At 32.3% G+C, this 22,073-nt stretch overlaps 1 protein-coding gene across 1 annotated transcript in view; it reads left to right on the top strand.

Moving 5' to 3' along the window:
• Window positions 1-21,867, top strand: part of yl (Putative vitellogenin receptor yl) — a 492,935-nt gene extending 471,068 nt beyond the window's left edge. The window contains exons 31-35 of the mRNA XM_089106682.1: window positions 2,971-3,142; window positions 7,345-7,475; window positions 9,360-9,538; window positions 13,560-13,746; window positions 21,579-21,867. Coding sequence (XP_088962808.1) covers window positions 2,971-3,142; window positions 7,345-7,475; window positions 9,360-9,538; window positions 13,560-13,746; window positions 21,579-21,827 — 918 coding nt within the window. The 3' untranslated portion in view covers window positions 21,828-21,867. The remainder of the gene's footprint in view (window positions 1-2,970; window positions 3,143-7,344; window positions 7,476-9,359; window positions 9,539-13,559; window positions 13,747-21,578) is intronic.
• Window positions 21,868-22,073: the final 206 nt, after the last annotated feature.

The raw sequence follows: 22,073 nt of genomic DNA, 5'->3' as shown, positions 1-22,073 counted from the left end.
GCACATGGCTGAATGATGTGGCTTCAATTTATTATATGACTTCAATGCGTATAAAAAATTTAACATAACATTATATTGAAAGAATGTATCATATATTTAAAAAAAATTATATTGTATTCTATAACAGTTAGCCTATATATAGCCTCTGTGCTAAATATAGAATTTTTAATCACAGCTAGATCCGTGTCCCCTACCACGCCACCAAATATGTACCCCGTCTTTAGAGTGGATTAGCGGTATCTGCCAGATGTAGCCTTTTCAAAGTAAAGATAGTGTATTCTTGGCAAATATTTTAAATTTACAAAATGTAGCCGTTCAAAGAACAAAATTTGTTAGACAAACCATTAATAGGCATGTTAATTAATATTACATTATAATATTATTATGATATTATATTATAATAATATTGTATAATATTAATATTATAAAATTAATAAATAGTATTAATATTAAAAATAATATTAATATATAATATTAAATTTAATATTATATAGTATTATAATATTATGTTATAAATTAATATAATAATAATTAATATAATTAATAGGCATATTAATTAAGACTGATAACCTTATATCTCTAAAACGTGTATTTTCATGAAAATAAATCGTTATGGAAACCACTCATAATAAGCGTTTATCTCAAGAAAATTCCTAAGTGGTAAAGAACTACAGTTATTTATAAATATCTTATTCTTGGCATTTATTTTAAATTTGCAAAACATGGACACTCAAACCAAAATTTATTAGACCATTCTTCAATAGCCGTACTAACCTTAAATCTATAACGTATATTTTTGCACAATTAAGTCAGAGTAAAACTGCTTAGAATAAGCAATAAAATAAAGATAATTTCAAGGTGACTAAGAACGAAAAAGTGATGTTTTCTAAGTATAGATTTCCATTTTCTTGGAAATTATTTTGAACTTGCTATACATGGATGCCAAAAATAAAATTTGTTAAACCACCCAACCATCAATAGCCATATTAAGTGAGATCTATTACTGTAAATCTGAATAGTGGGTATTTCCATGAAATTAAATCAGCATAAAAACTGGTTTAAAAGAGTACTAATGGGATGAAATTCCTAGATCGAAAGCTAGGTCGAAATTCCTAGGTCGAACCCTGGCGTAAAATACAACAGTGTTGTTAAATAGAAACGGTGTTTGTCAGTTGGAAAATTATATTTAAATTTAGTATTTTAATCGTTTTCTATCTCATTTTAGGAAGAAGTGCAAGATACGCTCTTCAGTTTTTTGCATGATGGCTGTCTTACAGATCTTTCTTCTTTTTTTATGTCATAGTTCTTAATTGTTGATTCATTGTAATAGTTAGATAAATTGATAGATTTGTTTATTCAGTCGAAAAGGGGACATAGAAAAAGAGTATCTAAACAGATTAACAATACGTGACAAGCAACTAAAATATTGACAAAGAGGAAACACTTCCTCCCATCTGCTGCAACCTTAAGGGTATTAACTATCGTTCTTTAGTGAGTCTTCTCTGAAGTTCATGGGAAAGCCAGAGAATTACCAACCTCAAAAAAAGTGATTCTCCCGAAACAAAGTGACTGACAGTCGTATAAGATATGCTCTGGATTTTCCTCCACACCTTGGGCATGAGTAATATACAGCTGGAACCATAATTTTTTCTCTCATAGCCTATTCCTTACTCCCTACCCTTATCGAAATAGAGTTCGCCTGGACTATATATTGAAGCCCCAATGACAGTGAAAATTAAATATGATTGTTTGCAGTGACTAAATGGTTGCTTGCATAGCCATATATATCTTAAAATATTAGGAAAATTGGGCATTCAATTTTTAATAAGAAAGAATTTTCAGGGTTTTTTTTTCGAAACCACGCTGCAAAGCTGCAAATGGGGATAAGTCTTTTTATTAGACAGTGACAATGGATGCCAAAAAAATCTGGATAATTCGACCACGCAAACCAATGGTTGTCATCAGTTTGTTTTAATTGTAATGATTTAGTTTATCTGCTGATTACGACCATTGGTGTATGTGGTCGTAATATCCAGATTTTTTTGCATCCATTTTCACTGTTTAATAAAAAAAACTTTTCCCCATTTGAGCTTTTATCTGGTCGAAAATGGCTTTCATATGCAGTTATGCGTTTTTTTGGTAGTTGCGGTTGCCAAATTTAAAAATACAAGAAAAACTAAAAAAAAATGAAAAAGGAATAAAAACTAAAACAAAAACTAAAACCCATGGCTCTAAACAGCTTAAGAAGGCGCAGCTTTCTTTTGAAACTGTATTTATCATTAGGAATCAACACATTGTTAATGTTTTAGTTTCTACGGAATAAAAGCCCTGTCTAGGGCTAGACGAAAAGCCCTGTCTATGGCTAGGGCAGGTCGTCCTCAGTTGGGATGGGAGGAGGTCGTAAGGAAAGATTAAAGGGAAATTAGAACTTTTTGCGAGGGTTTAAAGAGGGAGGCTTTGAATAGATTGGGATGGAAGATGAGCGTGCGTAGCTGTGTTGTTACTCAGGTGGCTTGATGCTGCGGTGATTTCTTAGTAGTTAATAGTAGAAGTAAAAGCCCTGTAAACTTTGCTGAGCAGTTTTGCTCATTTGTTTTCATGGTTCAAAGTTGCAACACTGACGAGAATGTGGTACTACCCTACAAACTTCATAATTTTGAAACAACCGAAAGAAAAATCTTGGAAATTGTGGTTTTTAGGTACGATTAGACCTAAGGTGGGTTAAAGGGGGCAAAAAATCTTTCTATTTTGATTCCTTTGGTGCTTTTGAATGCGTTATATTAAATATTACTAAAATAATTATTAAAGAGTATTATTAAAATTATTAAATAATGATCAAAATATTTCATTGAAATATTATACTATTAAAATTATTAGAATATGATAAATGTTATCAAAAATATTATTGAAAAATTAAATGTAAATATAAATACCTTAGAGCAAATGTTAAATATGTATTTAATATTTCAGGAAGATTCACCTGTGAGCATATCATTTTTCGAGAACAGGATATATTGGATTAGTCAAGGAAGCAACATTCTTTCCCATGTGTCATTACACACTAAAGAAATTGTGAGGCAACCTCTCCCCTTTCATAATATCAGACATCTGGCAATTTACCATTATTTAATTCAGCCAGAAGGTAATTTAATCTCTAATTAACCTTAATCTTTCCACAGGAACATGCTACTTCCAACAGGAATTTTTTCTTGCTGCTTAGTTCTGACTGGAGACTGCAGATGCTGTGAGCCAGAACGACTAGGTGACGTCGCTATGCGAATTCTGGTGATTGTTTGTGATTGACAGCCAAATTCCCCGATGTCTTCCTAGCAGGAATACGTCTAATTAATTGAATAATTTGCAATTTATATTTACCTACACAATGTCTATTGAAGATACCCCGCAATTGTGTTAAGAGGGCTGTTTTTTTTTATAACCTCCGATGGGCTATAAAAGAGACAGTTTGGATTAGCAGCTTAGTTCTGACTGGAGACTGCAGATGCTGTGAGCCAGAACGACTAGGTGACGTCGCTATGCGAATTCTGGCGAGCGTTTGTGATTGAAAGCCAAATTTCCCGATGTCTTCCTAGCAGGGATACGTCTAATTAATTGAATAATTTGCAATTTATATTTACCTACACAATGTCTATTGAAGATACCCCGCAATTGTGTTAAGAGGGCTGTTTTTTTATAACCTCCGATGGGCTATAAAAGAGAAAGTTTGGATTAGCAGCTTAGTTCTGACTGGAGACTGCAGATGCTGTGAGCCAGAACGACTAGGTGACGTCGCTAAGCGAATTCTGGCGAGCGTTTGTGATTGAAAGCCAAATTTCCCGATGTCTTCCTAGCAGGGATACGTCTAATTAATTGAATAATTTGCAATTTATATTTACCTACACAATGTCTATTGAAGATACCCCGCAATTCAGTTAAAAGGGCTGTTTTTTTATAACCTCCGATGGGCTATGAAAGAGAAAGTTCGGATTAGCAGCTTAGTTCTGACTGGAGACTGCAGATGCTCTGAACTAGAACGACTAGGTCGCTATGCGAATTCTGGCGAGCGTTTGTGATTGAAAGCCAAATTCCCCGATGTCTTCCTAGTAGGGATACGTCTAATTAATTGAATAATTTGTAATTTATATTTACCTGCACAATGTCTATTGAAGATACCCCGCAATTCAGTTAAAAGTGTTGTTTTTTTATAACCTCCGATGGGCTATAAAAGAGAAAGTTCGGATTAGCAGCTTAGTTCTGACTGGAGACTGCAGATGCTGTGAACCAGAACGACTAGGTGATGTCGCTATGCGAATTCTGGCGAGCGTTTGTGATTGAAAGCCAAATTCCCCGATGTCTTCCTAGCAGGGATACGTGTAATTAATTGAATAATTTGTAATTTATATTTACCTGCACAATGTCTATTGAAGATACCCCGCAATTCAGTTAGGAGGGCTGTTTTTTTATAACCTCCGATGGGCCATAAAAGAGACAGCTGAATAAAGAAAACGCTTATTTACCAAAAATGATATACAATCAAGGTCAATTGTCTACAAAATACCTTGATGATTGAGGCATTTCTCATATCTGTAAATAAGCTTCCTAATTTTTTGTTCATTAAATCAATGTTTTGAAATATTCATAAAACTAAGTGGCCATTGTACGTAAAGAATGAATATAAAGTATTATTGACCATTATTTATTGCAAAGCAGCTGCTGGGAGAGGGGAAATTCAGAAGTCTTATTTGTGGCAGAAATGTTGCCCATACCCTCAGAAATTGTATTTTTAGGGCTAACCTCATGTAAAAGTCCCTCCCAATGGAGGGCGATTTAACCTTTATTATCTCCTCCTTGGAATTGTGTGTTGGGATAGGGAATTTTTAACTCTGAAAACAGTGGCGGATTGAGGGGGGCGCGCCCCCCTTAACGTAGTCTAAAGTAGTGTAATTTACTTAATTAACGCAATTTTGCGTTAATTAAACTTGCTCTTAACGCAAGCTTATCGGATCAACCTATTTTGCTCCCCCCCCCCCCTAAAAAAAAGTCTGGATCCACCCTGAAAAGTATATAATATGGATGCTAAGGGGAAAATCGCTCCCCTATTTAAGCATAAAGAATGTTGAAAATTGTGAGGTATTTTGGGTTAATTCTATCTAAATCTATTTATGTCTATAATATATTCATTTTTATGCTTTAAACGGCTATAAACATTTTTTGTTTTTGAACTCTAAATGCCTTCATTTAATTTCTATTTGAACTTCAGCAAAATACAACGGGATGTTTAGGGGGTAGAATTCCCCCTCCACCCTCATATGAGCGGCCTTGGGGTTGTTTTCACTATCACATGAAATGATTTTTTTTTTCTTATTCATGCTAAATAACGAATCCCATATAAGAGGAAAATACAAAAATTATCGAGTAATTAGGTCGATAATAGAGTCCACTAATTATAAACTCCTGTCACAAATCAATAGTTGTTTTTTCCATCAAGTATTCAGTTTCAGTTGTATTAATTAGTTATATTAAATACATTATTTATATTAATTCAGTTATTTTGTTTTGTTAACGAAATTGTATACCACTCATAGATTGCCTTTGCAACACCTCAAAGTTGTATCTGACATTTTCAAACTTCTGAAGTAAATTTCTGGTGAGCTGCACTCAAAGAGTAGAGAAGGGAGGATTTAGTGGCAGTTCTGGCCTCTCTTGCGCCAGGGGGAAAATATTTATTAGTGCCCCCCCCCCTTGTCTCCCAAAAATTTGTTAGGTCAAATTTTGACAAAATTTTCATTTATCAACAATTTTATTTTCATTTTATTAATCAATAGTTAATTATTTTAATTATCATTATTTTAATTATTTTATTTATTTATTTTTCTTTTATTATTAAGTTAATAATTTATTATTTTCATTCATTAACTGCGCCCTCTACTTTATTTTATAAAATTTAAGAACATACAAAATGATTATAGCCGTTAGATTATTTATTTGAAATTTTGTGTCCAAAAATCTCGGAGCCCGGGGCAAGTGTCCTCTGCCCCTTCCGCCCTAAAACTGCCTCTGGAAGGATCCAAAATAGAGATCAGAAGGGTTATATATAATTCATCAAACTTCGATCCTGGTGATCTGCATTAATTTGCCAGTGCTCCCGTTGAGAACAGCTTAGGAAACGATTTTTGGCAATCACCTCAAGAGTCTGAAATGTCAGATACGATGTTTTGGCATAACAGTGTCGATATATTAAATATACCCTCATTCTAAGGCTTATGTTCTGTGTGAAAGTTTTGATTTCTTTTTCATTATTTTATTATTATCATTCATTATTTTTCTGCTCTCTTGCGGCTTTAATATTACAACCGGAGACAAAAAGTTTCCAATTACTCCGTAGCTGAGGTTCACTTTTTGTCCTTCCACATAGTTAGATTTTCAAAATTTAGTAAACAGGGTATTTTGGATTCAAAATATGTTTTAAAAAAATTTAGTCGTTAGAAATCGTTAGGACGATTTTCTTTTTTTTTTAGCAAGTTTAGATCATTCTCTAAGAAAGGTCCAAATGATATCATAATTTTGGCTCAATGAATGGATCGATCTGAAATTATTGAATCCAATGGTATAAGTATCTTGTTCGTTTGGAGCAAGCTACTTTTACAGGCTTGTCGCAAAATCACTTGTTTTAGCGATTGAACACTTACCTTAAAAAATATTATTATTAAATTATATTCTATTTTATATGTGTGTTTTTTGTGTATGTTTGATTGTATTTTATATTCTTCTCATTATGTCAGTGAAGACAGCTAGGTATTGGGCAGGGGCATATCTTGAATTTTTGTTCAGGGGGAGGAGGGGGGTGTAAAAAATGAACTTTACAAAGCGCATCATAAATTTATTCAAATATATTTTGTTACTTTTTTTGCGAGTCAAACAAAATCTCTGGAGGGGGGGGGGGTCTCCACCAGAGTTCTCTTTCCCCCCCCCTCCTCCCATTCCTGGATACGGCCTAGGTTTCTAAATTTCAAGGATATTTTCCAATTTATATTGTATTTCACTCACTGAAATTACTACTACTACTACTAACATCTCACCGCAACACCAAGCTGCTTGAGGATATTACACATACGCACGCTCCTCCTCCATCCCAATCTATTTAAACCTACCTCTATACAACCTGTTAAGAAATTCCTATTTCCCTTAAATCTTTCTTTACGACATCCTCTCGCCCCAACCGAGGACGACCTGCTGAAATTGAATTACCTCCATCGCTGAAATTATTGCTTGTTTATTTGGTTTGCCAGTTTTGTCTTGAAACTTATCTTCTTCCTATTTTAATTTTGACAACTGTATTTATTTTAGCGTATTCAGCTTGTCATTTGAAACCCTGCTCCGATATTTGTGTAGATTCTGATAACAAGCGAGGCTATATTTGTGGATGTCCAGATGATTCAATGTTGGACGTCAGTGGACATACTTGCTTGTCAATTCATGTAAGTTTATTGATTGCCTACCATATTATAAAAGGTTATATATAAAATATAAAATTTTATTTTATTTTAGGGGTAAATAAAATGTATGCATAAAATTTAAAATATATATAGTAAAATATAAATAATTATAACAATTTTATAACTTTTAAATTTTGAATGAATTAAATTTAAAAGAAATTTTTGAAAAAAAATATTAAAAATCAGAAAACTTGAAAAAAGTATCTGCAGATAATCCAACTTCAAAAGATAGTGGTTTTTTAGAATTGACTATTCAATAGTAATTAGCTTTGCTTGTATGATAATAAATTTGTATTATGATTACGTCGAATATATCTATGTTTTCAAGTTTTTCAAATATTGTCATTCCAAATCCACACTAAACTAAATCTGTCGCGTTTACCTTATCCTCCAGCTGTTGTGGGTTGCTTTTTTGAAAAAATTGATTTTTAAATAAAGTTATACTATCTATTTTAAAAACTCTTTTGATTTTCTTTAATAAGTAAAAAAATTTCTATTTTTTTACTCCATTCGCTAAAAAATTAAAAAAAATTGAATCTTTTTAATTCATCTTGAAAATGTGAGAACAAATTCCATCCCATGTAAGGAAAAGTCTTGTTCGATGAAGCGACTTAGAATAGCCATCTTTGAAGGAAATATATGTTAAATTATGCATAATTCGAGAGATGGGTGTTGCAGCTAGATTAAAAGAAATTAATATAAAATAAGTAAGCATGATCACTTTATCTCGAAAAATGAATCTCTAATAAAGACTCCTACATTTTAATCCAAGACCAGATCCAATTAAATAGTACCTTGTGACGACGTGAAAGCCAGGCGTTTGATTTCTCGTCGACGTTGCCGTTTATGTAACAGTCTGTGACTTCTAATCTAAAAAAAAACCAAACTTTATATTTCAATTTCGTCCTCAAGTTGTGGAAACAAATTCCATCCCTTGTAAGAAAAAAAACCTTATTCAATGAAGTGACTTAGAGATGCTACTATCTGAAATGCTTGAAGGAAGAAAGGAGAGCCAATCAAGTGAAAGGAGAAAAGAGAAAGGAGAGCCAATCAAGGGAAAGGAGAAAAGAGAGCCAATCAAGGGAAAGGAGAAAAGAGAAAGGAGAGCCAATCAAGTGAAAGGAGAAAAGAGAAAGGAGAGCTAAACGCGAGTTCGTTTGATGGGTTTTCCTAGAATCATACTTTTCCAGAATCGGTAAAACTGCAGCAAAATTATGATGCTTCCCTTCACGATTTTTTTTTTCCGACATGATAAGGGACACGTCTTCCTGCATGTCAAGCGTTTGCCACTGAGTCTTCAAGTTGCCATCAAGCCATGGCTAATTGGAGAAAAAACCCAAGACAGATAGTTTGAGTGAGAGGCAAAGCTGGCATAAGCCTTTTTGAGGATTGGATAAAAATGATTCCCGACTTTTCACTCAAATATTATGACAAGGGGCACGTCTTCCTGCATGTCAAGCGTTTGCTACTGAGTCTTCAAGTTGCCATCAAGCCATGGCTAATTGGAGAAAAAAGCCAGAAAGATAGTCTGAGTGAGAGGCAAAGCTGGCATAAGCCTTTTTGAGGATTGGATAAAAATGATTCCCGACTTGTCACTCAAATATTATGACAAGGGGCACGTCTTCCTTCATGTCAAGCGTTTGCTACTCAAAAGTCATCTGAGGGTATTCAGGGAGGGGGGCAAAGAGTATATGCTTGGAATAAAGTTCATCAATTTATACTCCTAAAACGTCAAAACTTTTGTAAATTTGACTTTTAATCAAGGTATTACTATGCTTCATCTTACAAAAAAATATGACTTTATGTGCTTTTTGGTTTGAAGGCTATTTTTGTTCTTGACATAAACTTTTTATGCTTATTTTTCAGACTGTTAAACTGTTACAGAACACAACAGGAGTTGCAGACTTTAGTAGAGTTGAACTAAATCAACGAGCAGGGGTAACAGTAGCAAGTATTGTTATATGTATCGTCTTAATTGCCGTGGCGTCTGTTGTGATCGCTGGTTATACGAAGAAGAATAGAAGATTGCGAAGGAATCAACCACAGTAATTCCTTTTAATATTTCCAGTTTGTAACCATAATGTGGCCAATATATTAATATTAGTATACCACGTGTATACTAATATACTCGTCTAATAAGTGTCTCTGCTTTTAGCTACTCTTTTTTATAATATTTGATTTTTTTAGAATTTTTTTAGACACTGGGATATTTTTTCGATTTTTTAGATTTTAGGTATATATTACACATTTTTTAGATTTTTTTAGGTTTTTTTAGATTTGCTTAGACACAGTGATACTAGTTAGATTTTTTTATTTTAGATACGTATTATACATTTTTAGATTTATTTTTAGATAAATATTTGATTTTTTTTTAGACACAGTGATACTTGTTAGATTTTTTTTAGATTTTATATGCGTATTATACGTTTTTTAGTTTTATAGTCAAAGTGATACTTGTCACAAATTATGGCACGCAGCTATGGGCACTAATTAAAGGCAAGGGGGTCCTTAATCAGTTGTTAGACATCTAATTAGTAATTAGTTGTAAAAGATGTTTGACTTCCTCTAGATTAAGCATTCCAAAATTGGCTGAAGTACTAGAGCTTACACTGACTACAGCAGGAAGTCTAAGACTGCATTAGAAAGGAGATGTTAGTAACTAAAGTCAAAAATTAAGTAGCCATGGCCAATAAACGGTCAATCGTCAGTAAAATGGCCATTAAACAGCCATAAAAGGCACTAAATGGCCTAAGCGGATATCAATATTCGTAGGGTCCTCACTATTTATAAGCTGATGGGCCTCCTACAAAATAAGGCCGTGTACGGGGCGGATCGTGGGCTATTCTTTATCAGTGACCAACCTCAAACAATTTCTCAGATCACACTGCCTTTCCATTTTACAAATAAAATAAATTAAGATATAGGTAAACGGATATAATATTTTAAATAAGACAGCTGAAAAATACAAGTTTTTAATTATAAGAAAGGTCCAAATATTTCGACTTCCGGAAGTCTATATGAACAAAAATATTATAAAAAAACTTGTCGAAGTTGAATACAACATATAAATTAAAGAAAAAAATTAACAAAAAACCCAAAAAATCACATCTTCATAATATCTAATATGACAACTATTCTTCATGCCAATGGGACAAAAATCAAACAAAACCAGATTGGCTATGATTGTCCATTTTTGGCCGTTATATTCTTTTGATATAGCCTACCAAAACGAGACCATAGTTATCCTGATCTTGCTTAGTTCTCTTGCTATTTGTATCAGTGGCGGACCCATAGGGGGGGGGGTGTGGGGGGCGCGCGCCCCCTAGTGTAGTCTAAAGTAATTTAATTTACTTAATTAACTCAATTTTGCGTTAATTAAACTTGCTCCTAACGCAAGTTTATCGGATCAATCCATTTTGTCCCCCCCCCCATAAAAAAAAAATTATCAATACTAAGATAGACATACATAATTCAAGCATAGACAGAAACAGATCAGTTTTCTTTAGCGTATCTTTGTCTTTATGGTACTATACGGTTCATTTTTCAATGTCATTTTCACTTGACTTGGAAAAATCCCCCCCCCACCCCTAAAAAAATCCTGGATCCGCTCCTGATTTGTATTGATTTATTGATGAATAGTAGTCATATTGGATATTGTTAAGATATTTCATTAACAAATCAAAAAGGAGCCGTGTCCATGCTGTTAGATAATTGTGATATAGCCTATTAGAAAGATAGCATAGTTAGTGATATAGCCTATTGTAAGATATATAAAGATAACTGGACTATCGATGTGGCTATTCCAAGATTGTTGTAAATCGGTCGAAATACAATCGCAAAGCTTTAGTGTCGCTGTATTCTGTTTTCTGTGACCATGGTATTTCAGGTATTTACCTTTTGCTTAGGAAGAATGACTTATTTAAATTGTGATATAGCCTATTAGAATTACAATAGTTAGTATAATAAATGCTCGTTAAAACTAGACCCAAGATTACGGGAAGCCTATTAAAGTGGAAAGTGGTGCCATTGTCGAAAAGAAAAATCACCAACGCTATCTAGTATTTGTGAATTTGTTCCTTTTTAAAACACCCTAAACTATTTCATATACCCAGGTACAGTGTTTCCTAATACTTAGAAATGTAGGAGAGAGAAACGGAATCAGAGTTTTGTAACCAGTAGACTTAGCAGCAAGTAAGGCCGTATCCAGGGGGGGGGGTGTTATCGGGTGTCACCCCCCTCCATAATTTTCTATCCGACTCGTACAAAAGTAACAAAATACATATAAAGAAATTTTCTTGTGTTTGCAAAGTTTTTCTGCCTCCTACCTTCCCCGCAAAAAATTTTGGATGCGACCTTGGCAGCTAGAGTTGACTACCCCCTTCAAACTGCCAAAATTTTATAAGCTAACCTAGGTCTACTTTGTGCAGACTGGATTTTGACTTGCAACAGTTCTTGAAAACAAATTATCGCCTGTCAATTACTGCTTACAGAAAAATTCAGGCTTCGTCCCCCCTCCTTCCTAGTTTCAACCCTACGAAATTGCAGATAAGTTATAATTAATTATTATTTAATTATTGATAATGATATAATATTGCAATTGGTTGCTCGTTAATTATTTTTATTAGTATTACTTATTAATATTATTTTATAAAATTATTAACACTAATTATCAAAGAAAATAACGAAAATAAAAAATATATTAAATTAATGTTTAGTGCTAGTAATAGTTTCTAAATAACTAAATAATGATTACATTTAATCAGATTAATCAGCTGGATAAAAGATAATAAATTATTCAGTTTCTGAAATTTACAGCTTTTTTAGTACAATCTCCAGATTCTAGACTGTGCGTATCGCTTGCATTGTCCCTCCGTGAAATACTTTCCCTGTCTTCCCATGTTGAATCGCCGAAAATCAATATTTTGTAAGTTAACAGCCGTTAACTATAATTAATTATATCTATGATTTGTAGTCAAACAACTTTTCTCTTTCAGTTAGACTTCAGCGTTCTAGCAAAAGAAAGGCTTTAGTAATATAAATTTTTGATGTACGATTTTCTTACATAAAATTTATATTGTTAAATTTATTTTATTAATAATAACTATTAATATAAAGTTATTTTTAAAAAAGTTGATAAAAATTTAACTAATGTCATATAAATAGTCATTAATACACTTTATTGACATTAATAACACTTTATTAACCGTTCATTGACAGTTTATTAGCCGTTAACTATAATCAGTCATATGTAGGTTTAATTGTACCTATAGTTTGTTATCAAACGACTGTTCTCTTTTAGGTAGACTTAGACTTTTGAGCAAAAGAAAGGCTTTGATAATAAAAATCTTTACGTAGAATTTCCTTAGGTAAAATCTATATTGCTAAATCTTATTTATTAATATTAGTTATTAATATTATTTTTATAAAATTCATTTAAAAAAAAGATTAATAAAATTTAAGCTAAAATTATTTAAATAGTCATTAACATAATTTGTTAGTATTAATAATAGCTTATTAATAATTGGATAATAATTATGACTATTATGATGAATTAACTGGATAAATAACTATTAATTTTCTGTTTTTAGTAGTAGTTTTCTTATCTTCCTATCTTATATTGCCGAAGATCCAACTTTTGCTGGTTAACACCCGTTAACTATAATTACTTATATCTATGGTTAATCATAACTTTGTTTCATTATAACTACACTTTATCACTTAACATCTGTTCTCTTTTAACTGGACTTTGACTCTCTAGCCAAAAAAAAGGCTTAATAATATAAGTATTTTGTATTAAGTAAAATATAAATAAAAGTAAATAATATAAATAGAAATATTTTATATATAACGTTCTAAAATGTTTTTGTTTAATTTCTCTTTGTAAAATTTACACTGTTAAATCTAACTTCTTATAAATTAATATAGACGGTTAAGCATAGTGCGCCTGGGTTGGGGTTTTTACTCCTAAGCAAAACAGATCTTTAAAATATTATCACTAAATAATTTAAATGTTAAAAAAGTGAATTTAAGAAAAAATCAGTTTTTGAAACATTTAAAATATTTCAGTGTATCATGGCTCCGTTTTCGTCCTCCAGTAAATAATTTGGCCGAAGATAGCCTCACCCTTGAAGACAGTTTAAGTATAGACTACGCTGAAGAAATCCGGAGAAGGAACACTCAAGAACAGTCCACACCTTATGGATTTAAAAAACCTAGTTTGGCTGCAATGGTCTTCAAACCTGTTAAGAGTTTGGTAAGTTCTAAAGCTAGATTCTGACGGGTGTGATACTCATCGATAAACCTAATTGACAAGAAACCTTTAAAAATGTAGTCGAGATTGAAACGAAAAGTATAGCATTACAAGTGGCATTGTCAAAAACCCTATACAGCTACAGGATATTTACAGTTCCCACCTTGATCATTAAGGAAAATTACTTTTTTTTGGATAGGTAGCACTGACGTGTAGGGTGGCCAATTGGACACATTCTATGTTAAAAGGACACATTCTCATGTGCCGGGACACAACGACACAAAATGGCAAAAAAGTGACATATTTTAGATGCTAGGGACATAAAAGGGAAAAAGGCCATATTTTGCAAATTTATGGCATAAAACGAAACATTTCCCAACTGGATATATATTTTGGTAAAAAATAATTGTCACTTTTCACCAAAGTATTGCTTTTCTCTTCTTTTTTTTCTTTTTTTTTAGCATAGAGATTTTGCCAGAGATGTGCAAATAAGAGATTATCTCCAAAGTAAGGGATTTACATGTTTACACGAGTTTAATGTTTTCGTACTTTGTCATTTGTATAAATGTTTTAATATGGCCTTTTTCGTTTTTATTATATTTGATGTTAACTGGCCACTTTAAAAGAGGTTTATAACGAGTCTGTTGGTAAATTATACAACTCGTAAAAAAAAAACTCAAGTTTTTGAGATTTCAAGATGGACGCGTTTTAGCTAAAAATGACACATTTTTGGATGCTCAAGGGGACACATTCATGGACAAAAAAGTTGGCAACTCTTCTGACGTGTCCTCTTTTTTCTATTGTTTCACCGCTAGTGAGGAACTGGAACGTTATAGAGACTTGTTTAATGGCTCATTCGAAAAGATATCATAATATCTACAATATAATAGTTGAAACAAAATTTTATTTTTGATAAAAAAGTGTCGTCACTGAATGACAAATCTTTTGTCTGCTTCTGTTTCTGTTCATAGTTGAATAAATCAATTTTCGGGCAGGAAATTATTTTTTTAAATAGTATTATTACTTTGAATTACCTACTAAGTTATTGTTACCCTGAAAATACTAAGGAAATCAAATTGAAAACCTTTTTCCCCTGGTTCCATCTTTTTTTTATTAATTTCTATTCATTCGAACAAAAATTAATTTTAGAAAACTTTGCATAAGAAAGAAATTTTGTCAAAGAAAAGTAAAGAGCAGTATTAGATTTAAAAGTAGCAGAAATAAGTTCCTATGATAACAGAATTTAACCATTAATAGGTAACTTATAAATTTTAATCGAACACTTTAATTCTTAAGTCTAAGACTAAAAAAAACTTTAGAAACGTTTATTTTATGAACCAATTAAAAACTTTGGTAGTAAAAACGAACAGATATTCATTTTAAAAACTTTTCATAAAATAGAAGTTTTTCAAAGAAACTTAAAGGCTATGTTAAACTTGAGATTAGCAGAAATAAATTCCTATGATAATGCAATTTAACAGTTAAAATAGGTAACTAATAAATTTTAATCGAACACTTTAATTCTTAAGTCTAAGACTAAAAAAAACTTTAGAAACGTTTATTTTATGAACCAATTAAAAACTTTGGTAGTAAAAACGAACAGATATTCATTTTAAAAACTTTTCATAAAATAGAAGTTTTTCAAAGAAAATTAAAGAGCCATATTAAACTTGAGATTAGCAGAAATAAATTCCTGTGATAATGCAATTTAACAGTTAATAGGTAACTAATAAATTTTAATCGAATATTTTAATTCTTAAGTCTAAGACTTGCAAAAATTAAGAAACATTCATTTTATAAACCAATAAGAAACTTAGGTAATAAAAACGAACATAAATTAATTTTTTTTTTAATTTTACTTAAAACACCAAGGAAATCAAATTGAAAATCTTCTTCTCTTGGCTCCATCTTATGTCTATTCATGTCTGAAAACCGAAATTTTCCAAGATTTCTTTTGGAAGATTTCTTGGAAATTTTTCAAGATTTCTTTTCTCCATCTTATGTCTATTCATGTCTGAAAACCGAAATTTTCCAAGATTTCTTTCTTTTGGTTGTTATATACCTATTAAGACTTTTTTTGGCAAAAAATTCTTTTGCATAAATTCTCTTATTTATTGCCACACTGAATTGTAAAAAGAAACAAGCGAAAACTTTCCTTTTTTACAAGTAAGTATAACCAAACCATTTTAACACTCAATTTACCTGCATATCATCATCGAGCAACGCAATAATCAATTAAGGTAACAACTTGAATAACCAGACAAACAAGAATAACCAAACGGTTATAACACCCAATTTATCTGATTATGGTCGTCGAGCAAGGCAATAATCAATAACGTTGTAGAACTGAAAAAATAAAGATCATATCTTCATGTCAATTAGTAGCCGAGGGGATAAATATAACATAATCGAATAGTCTAATTGTTCTTTCTAAAAAAAAAACTTTTGTAGGTAAGTCACTTAATCAATAATTTGAAGTGTTTTACCTTGAATAATTTTGATAATATGATATGTTAATTTAATAATTAATAATTTATCTTATCTTAATAATGTTAATATCTCAATAATGATATCTTAATAATTTAATAATATCTTATTCGTAGCTTAGATTAACGGAAGTGGTTTTCTTTTGCTATGAATGTTTTTCTTTTTATATTCTTGGTACTTCAAGGGAAAATGCTTGATTTCTTTTTTTGCTTTATTTTATCGTATCAAACAGTTCGTGCTAACGAACTGTTAGTAAGGAGTGACCCGGCTCAATAGTAACCGAAACTCTAAAAAATGAAATTTGCCCTGAAAACACGTTTTAAGAGTTTAAGAGTAGTTAATTTGAAGTGTTTTACCTTGAATAATTTTAATAATATGATATCTTAATTTGATAATTAATAGTTTATCTTATCTTAATAATCTTAATATCTTAATAATGATATCTTAATAATTTAATAATATCTTAATTCTTTGCTTAGATTAACGGCAGTGGTTTTCTTTTGCTAAAGTTTCATTTTATAAACTTCTATGATGACATATTTTTTCTCTCATTTTCTGCTAATTTTTCATACACGTTCCTTATTTTCAAACTTGGCACAAGCTAAACGTAAAACTACCTAACTGCCTATTGAGGTCATTCAATGAAAATTTATTTCTGGGTTTCCTTAATTTTTTAAAACTTGTATGGTTTTGTAAGTTTCCGTTTGACCTATTTAAAAATCAGATTTTATTTTTAATATCCTTGGTGATTTAAAATTTGAATTTAAAATATTTTAATATATACTTTAATAATAAAATATTTTAATATACCTGTTGGCAAGTATTTAAGTATATAAAACATTACTATTAACTTTTTCGATTAAATTATATATTTTTTCCTGTCATTTTTAATGCTCAACGTAAAAATAAGATGAACAACGCAATGGAATTAATATTTTTATTCGGGTTTTTATAATTAACTTTATTATTTCACTAGATAACGCTTGATGATGTCGGAAGTTTTTTATTCTTTATGCTTTTATTCTCTATGAAATTTTCTGTTTTGCTTGTCAGTTTCCAGCCCCAGCCCCAGTTTCCTTTCCTATTTAATTTTCATGCTCTTTAGCTCAGATAATTTTGTTTCAGGCTTAAAAACTCGAATATAAATCTAGACACCTACCAACTCATCACAAATACGATTGTTCCATGATTGCTATGAGCATTTAACCTTTAACTGAAATTAATTTAAAAAACTTTTTCCAGAAAATAAGTTTTTCAAAGAAAAGTTTTTTCAAAAATATAAATGTTTTTACTTTTATAACTTTAATAAATGAAAATAATATTAACATTTTGATTACTAAATATCAGTATATGTATATTAAACTGACAATGCACATTCATTTGTATTTTTTCAGTAAAGTGCAAATTTTGTTCTGGCCTTGGGAAGGCATAGGGGTTTTGCGCCCAACTAGTGTTAATTTCTGCTCGTTTAGAGTTTGACTTGGTTAATTATTGTAATTTCTATTTGTTTTGGGTTTCATTTATTTATCAATGCTGATTTGTGGTAGTTTCATGCTTGGTAGATTATTTGATTTTATTTTTGCTCATTTTTTGTTTAATGTAGCTCATTACTTTTCTTTGAACACTTGTTTTGTGGAAAAAATTATTTTAATTAGTTTCTGTTCCTTTTTTATTGACATAGTCTTTTCAGGGAAAAGGAAAATAATACTTTAAATCTTTTGGTTTTTTAAGACTTTATAGTTTGGCTTGCTATTTGTATGCTGGAGAAAAATTTTCAGCAATTTTTAACAACATACACCTTTTTAAAAATCTGGACACAAATAGTAGTGTTTTATTTAGTTTCGTACCTCCTTTAGTTGACCTGAAATGGATAACTTGATACCATTCGCAAAAAAATCTGTTTACTTTCTTTGATAGCTTGGATACACTTACGCTATTTTGATTTGGTTAAATTTCAAGAGCAGAAATGGGTGGGTTGGCGTGAGTGGGTGGGAGTGGAAGGGGGATTAGTTGCCCTCAAATCAACTTTCGACTATTAAAAAGGGCATCAGCCCTTTCTATTTTCAATGGAATGAGCCCTTTTCGAAGATCCCACGACAACTCCTTCGATACGAAGCGCCCTGGTCTAAACAACAACAACTACAAAAAATAATACATAATACCCACATCGATCTTTGCTATAAAAAAGTCAAGCCTTCAAATCAATTTCGACTATTAAAAAGGACCTAAAACCTTTTAATTCTAAATCGAACGAGCCCTTTTGGACACGACAATACTTTCTATAAACAGCTTATATGCCCCCAGGGCACTTACTTCGTTCATTTCCCTTAGTTATGTAAGGGTGGTTGTCATCCTACAAGACCGAACTTCCAGAATTTTCAACTACGTTAAACAATATCGCTATCTCAAAATTTTGATTGGATGTGTTTGGGGAAATGGTGGGCGTGAGAGGGGTGTTAGTCGCCTTCAAATCACTTTCGGCTATTAAAAAAGGCACAAGCCACTCCAATTTCCAATTGAATGAGCGCTTTTTCAAGTTTCTACGACAATTTCTTCGATACGAAGTGCCCTGCTCTAAAGGAAAAAATTAATAAATAATATATTGTGCCAACATCGTTCTTCAATGCCCCCAGGGCATAACTTAAAACCCTTGCCCTGAGGGTTGTGGGGGAGTGTCCTCCTCTTTACTTATTCCCCGTTTCTTGTCTCGTTCTCGAATGTCCCCGTTCTTTACTTAGGCAGCGCGATCGTGCTGCCTATGATTTATGCAAAAACTTTCTATATAAACCTTATATGCCCCCAGGGCATAACTTACAACCCTTGCACTGAGGGCTCTGAGGGGGTTATCATCCTAAAAGACCTAATTTCCAGATCGTTCAACTACTTTGAACAAAATGGATATCTCAAAATTTTGATTGGACGTGTTTTGGAAAATGGTGAGTGAGAGAAGGGTGTTAGTCGCTGTCCAATCACTTTCAACTATTAAAAAAGGCACTAGGCGTTTCAGATTCGAATTGATTCATTCCTTTTGTAGTTTCTGCGACAGAGCTTTCAGTAAAACTTTATATGCCCCAGGCACTAACTTAAAAACCTTGCCTTGAGGGCTGTGGGGAGAGGGGTTGTCATTCTTAAAGACCTTATTTCCAAAACTTTCAACTACGTTGAATAAAATGGCTATCTAAAAATTTGATTGGATCTTTTTGAGGAAAAGGTGGGCATGAGAGGGGGGTTAGTTGCCCTCAAATCACTTTCGACTATTAAAATGAGTACTATCTCTTTGAATTTCAAATCGAATGAGCCCTTTTTCAAGTTTCTACGACAAAGATTTCAATAAAAAACTTATATGCCCCCAGGGCATAACTTATAATCCTTGCCCTGATAGTTGTGGGGAAGTGTCTTCCTCAAAAATATGGGATGTAATGGGATTTAACGGGATTTAATGGATGTAATAGGATGAAATGGGAGGTAAGGGGATGTAATGGGATGTTTTCTATCTGGAAATCAACTACGCTGAACAAAATGGCTATCTCAAAAAAATTTTTGGGTGCGTTTTTGGGAATGATGGGCGTGAGGGGGGGGGGGTCTAGTGGCCCTACAATCACTTTCGACTATTAAAAAGGGCACTAGCCCTTTGAATTTCCATCGGATGGGTTTTTACGACGACGTGTTCTTTAAAAACCTTATATGCCCCCAGGGCATAACTTAAACACTTGCCCTGAGGGCTGTGGGGGAGTGTCCTCCTCAAAAACATATTTTCTATCTGGAAATCAACTACGCTGAACAAAATTGCTATCTCAAAATTTTGATTGGATGTGTTTGGGGGAATAATGTGCGTGGGGGGGGGCTATTTGCCCTCCAATCACTTTCGACAATTAAAAAGGGCACTAGAACTCTCAATTTCCAATCGAATGAGCCCCTTTTGAAGTTTCTACGACGACCCTTTCCATATGAAGTGCCCTGCTCTACAGGAAAATAATAACAAATAGTACATTGTGCCAACATCGTTCTTATATGCCCTCTGGGCATAACTTAAAACCCTTGCTCCGAGGGTTGTGGGGGAGTATCCTCCTCAAAAACATATTTTCTATCTGGAAATCAACTACGATGAACAAAATGGCTATCTCAAAATTTTGATGGGATGTGTTTGGGGGAAGGATGGACGTGGGGGGGGGGCTAGTTGCCCTCCAATCACTTTTGACTATTAAAAAGAGCGCTAGCCACTCCAATTTCCAATCGAATGAGCTCTTTTCGAAGTTCCTACGAGAACTCCTTCGATACGAAGTGCCCGGGTGGAGAAAAAAAAACACATTGTGTCCACATCGTTCTTTACTTAGGCTCTTTACTCTGAAAGCCTTAGAAAAATTTATATTAGAAATTATGCCATAAAAAAAATAAAAAAAATTTTTTCAGGAAAATGAGGCTTGCTAAAAAAAAGTATACCCCTTTTTTAACAATTGGCTTCAATTATATTGGTATATATATACAAACCAAGTGCACTTTATGCTCTGTTAGCTGCTGATTAAATGTTACATTTCTTTCACAGTTTTAGCTGCAGAAAAAACAGTAAAACCATTAAAAATCACAAAATTACCTGAATCACAAATCACATGCGCTAAATTGAGGGCACTTCACGTATTGTTGGCTCGTTAGCTGCAGAGAAAAAAGTGAAACGATTAAAATTGAATCACTGAATTACATGAATTACTAATGCAATCAAAGAAAAATCTGTGATATTCAAACAGATTAAGGGGGTAAAAATAGTTAGCTAATGAAAGTCTGCACTTTGTTGCTATTTTCTCACAGTAATGACACTGCTCTTTTTCGTAAAATTACCAGAATAATAATAATCTTCCCATCTTTCCTGTTTCAATCATATTTATTATCATATAATTTATACCATTTATTATCGTAATATTTTGTTATCATCTATTTCAACCATATTTTCGTGTTCAGTCATAATTTTATTCGTAAAACTTAAAAGGTAAAAAGACTGTAATACATTTATTTTTAAATTTATCCCCTATCCGGAGGAGAGCAAAATATGTATTTCATCTTATTCTATTTTACGTTTTATGCCAATTTTATCTTTAACAGGTTTTTTTCCTTCACATTGCTCGTTAAAATTTTTTTTTTATCCTTTTAGGTTCTCTCTCTCTCTCTCTCTCTCATCTATCTCTCTATCTCTCTCTCTCTCTATCTCTCTCTCTCTCTCTCTCTCTCTCTCTCTCTCTCTCTCTCTCTCTCTCTCTCTCTCTCTCTCTCTCTCTCCTTTACTATTTCTGTAACACTTTTCTCTTTTCAAAGTACTGTCTTCTTATTAGTCGCTTATATTGTTTGTTTGTTTTAAGGCAAAGAAAACAGCTTCATCTGCTGCTAATTTAGCTGCACGAGCAAAATCATCATTAAATGGCTCCATTAGCTCCAAGTCTCCACTTTTGAATCAAAATCAAAGTACGGAGCCATTATCTCGTTCAAATGGCGTTTTTATTGACATTCCTGTTAATGATTACAATGAAGTTAGCACGGATTTGCCCTCACCTAGAAGTATATCTTCAGAAGATTTCGATAGAAATATGCTCGTGAAAAGTGAATTTTAGTTGGGATATTAAATTTTTCAAGAATAAAATTATATTTTGCAGTTTATTGCTGTAATTCTTAGCAGTATAAAACTATATAATATGCTAGAATCAAATATTTACGTTTGGTGACTTGATAACATCGTCGACTTCTTATAGCAACACATGTTTTATTTCGTTTGTTCTCAGTGGTTGCATTTCGACTTCCTCCTTGTGAAATTGGTTTACAAGCACAGATGATGTTCGAGTATGTCAAGACCCAAAGAG

Source organism: Artemia sp. Qi Xiang Cuo, chromosome 21, assembly GCF_049724085.1.
Source record: "Artemia sp. Qi Xiang Cuo chromosome 21, ASM4972408v1, whole genome shotgun sequence".
Taxonomy (NCBI): Eukaryota; Metazoa; Arthropoda; class Branchiopoda; order Anostraca; family Artemiidae; genus Artemia; species Artemia sp. Qi Xiang Cuo.
Note: the sequence above shows the minus strand (reverse complement) of the source record. Positions and strands in the feature narration are given on the sequence as shown.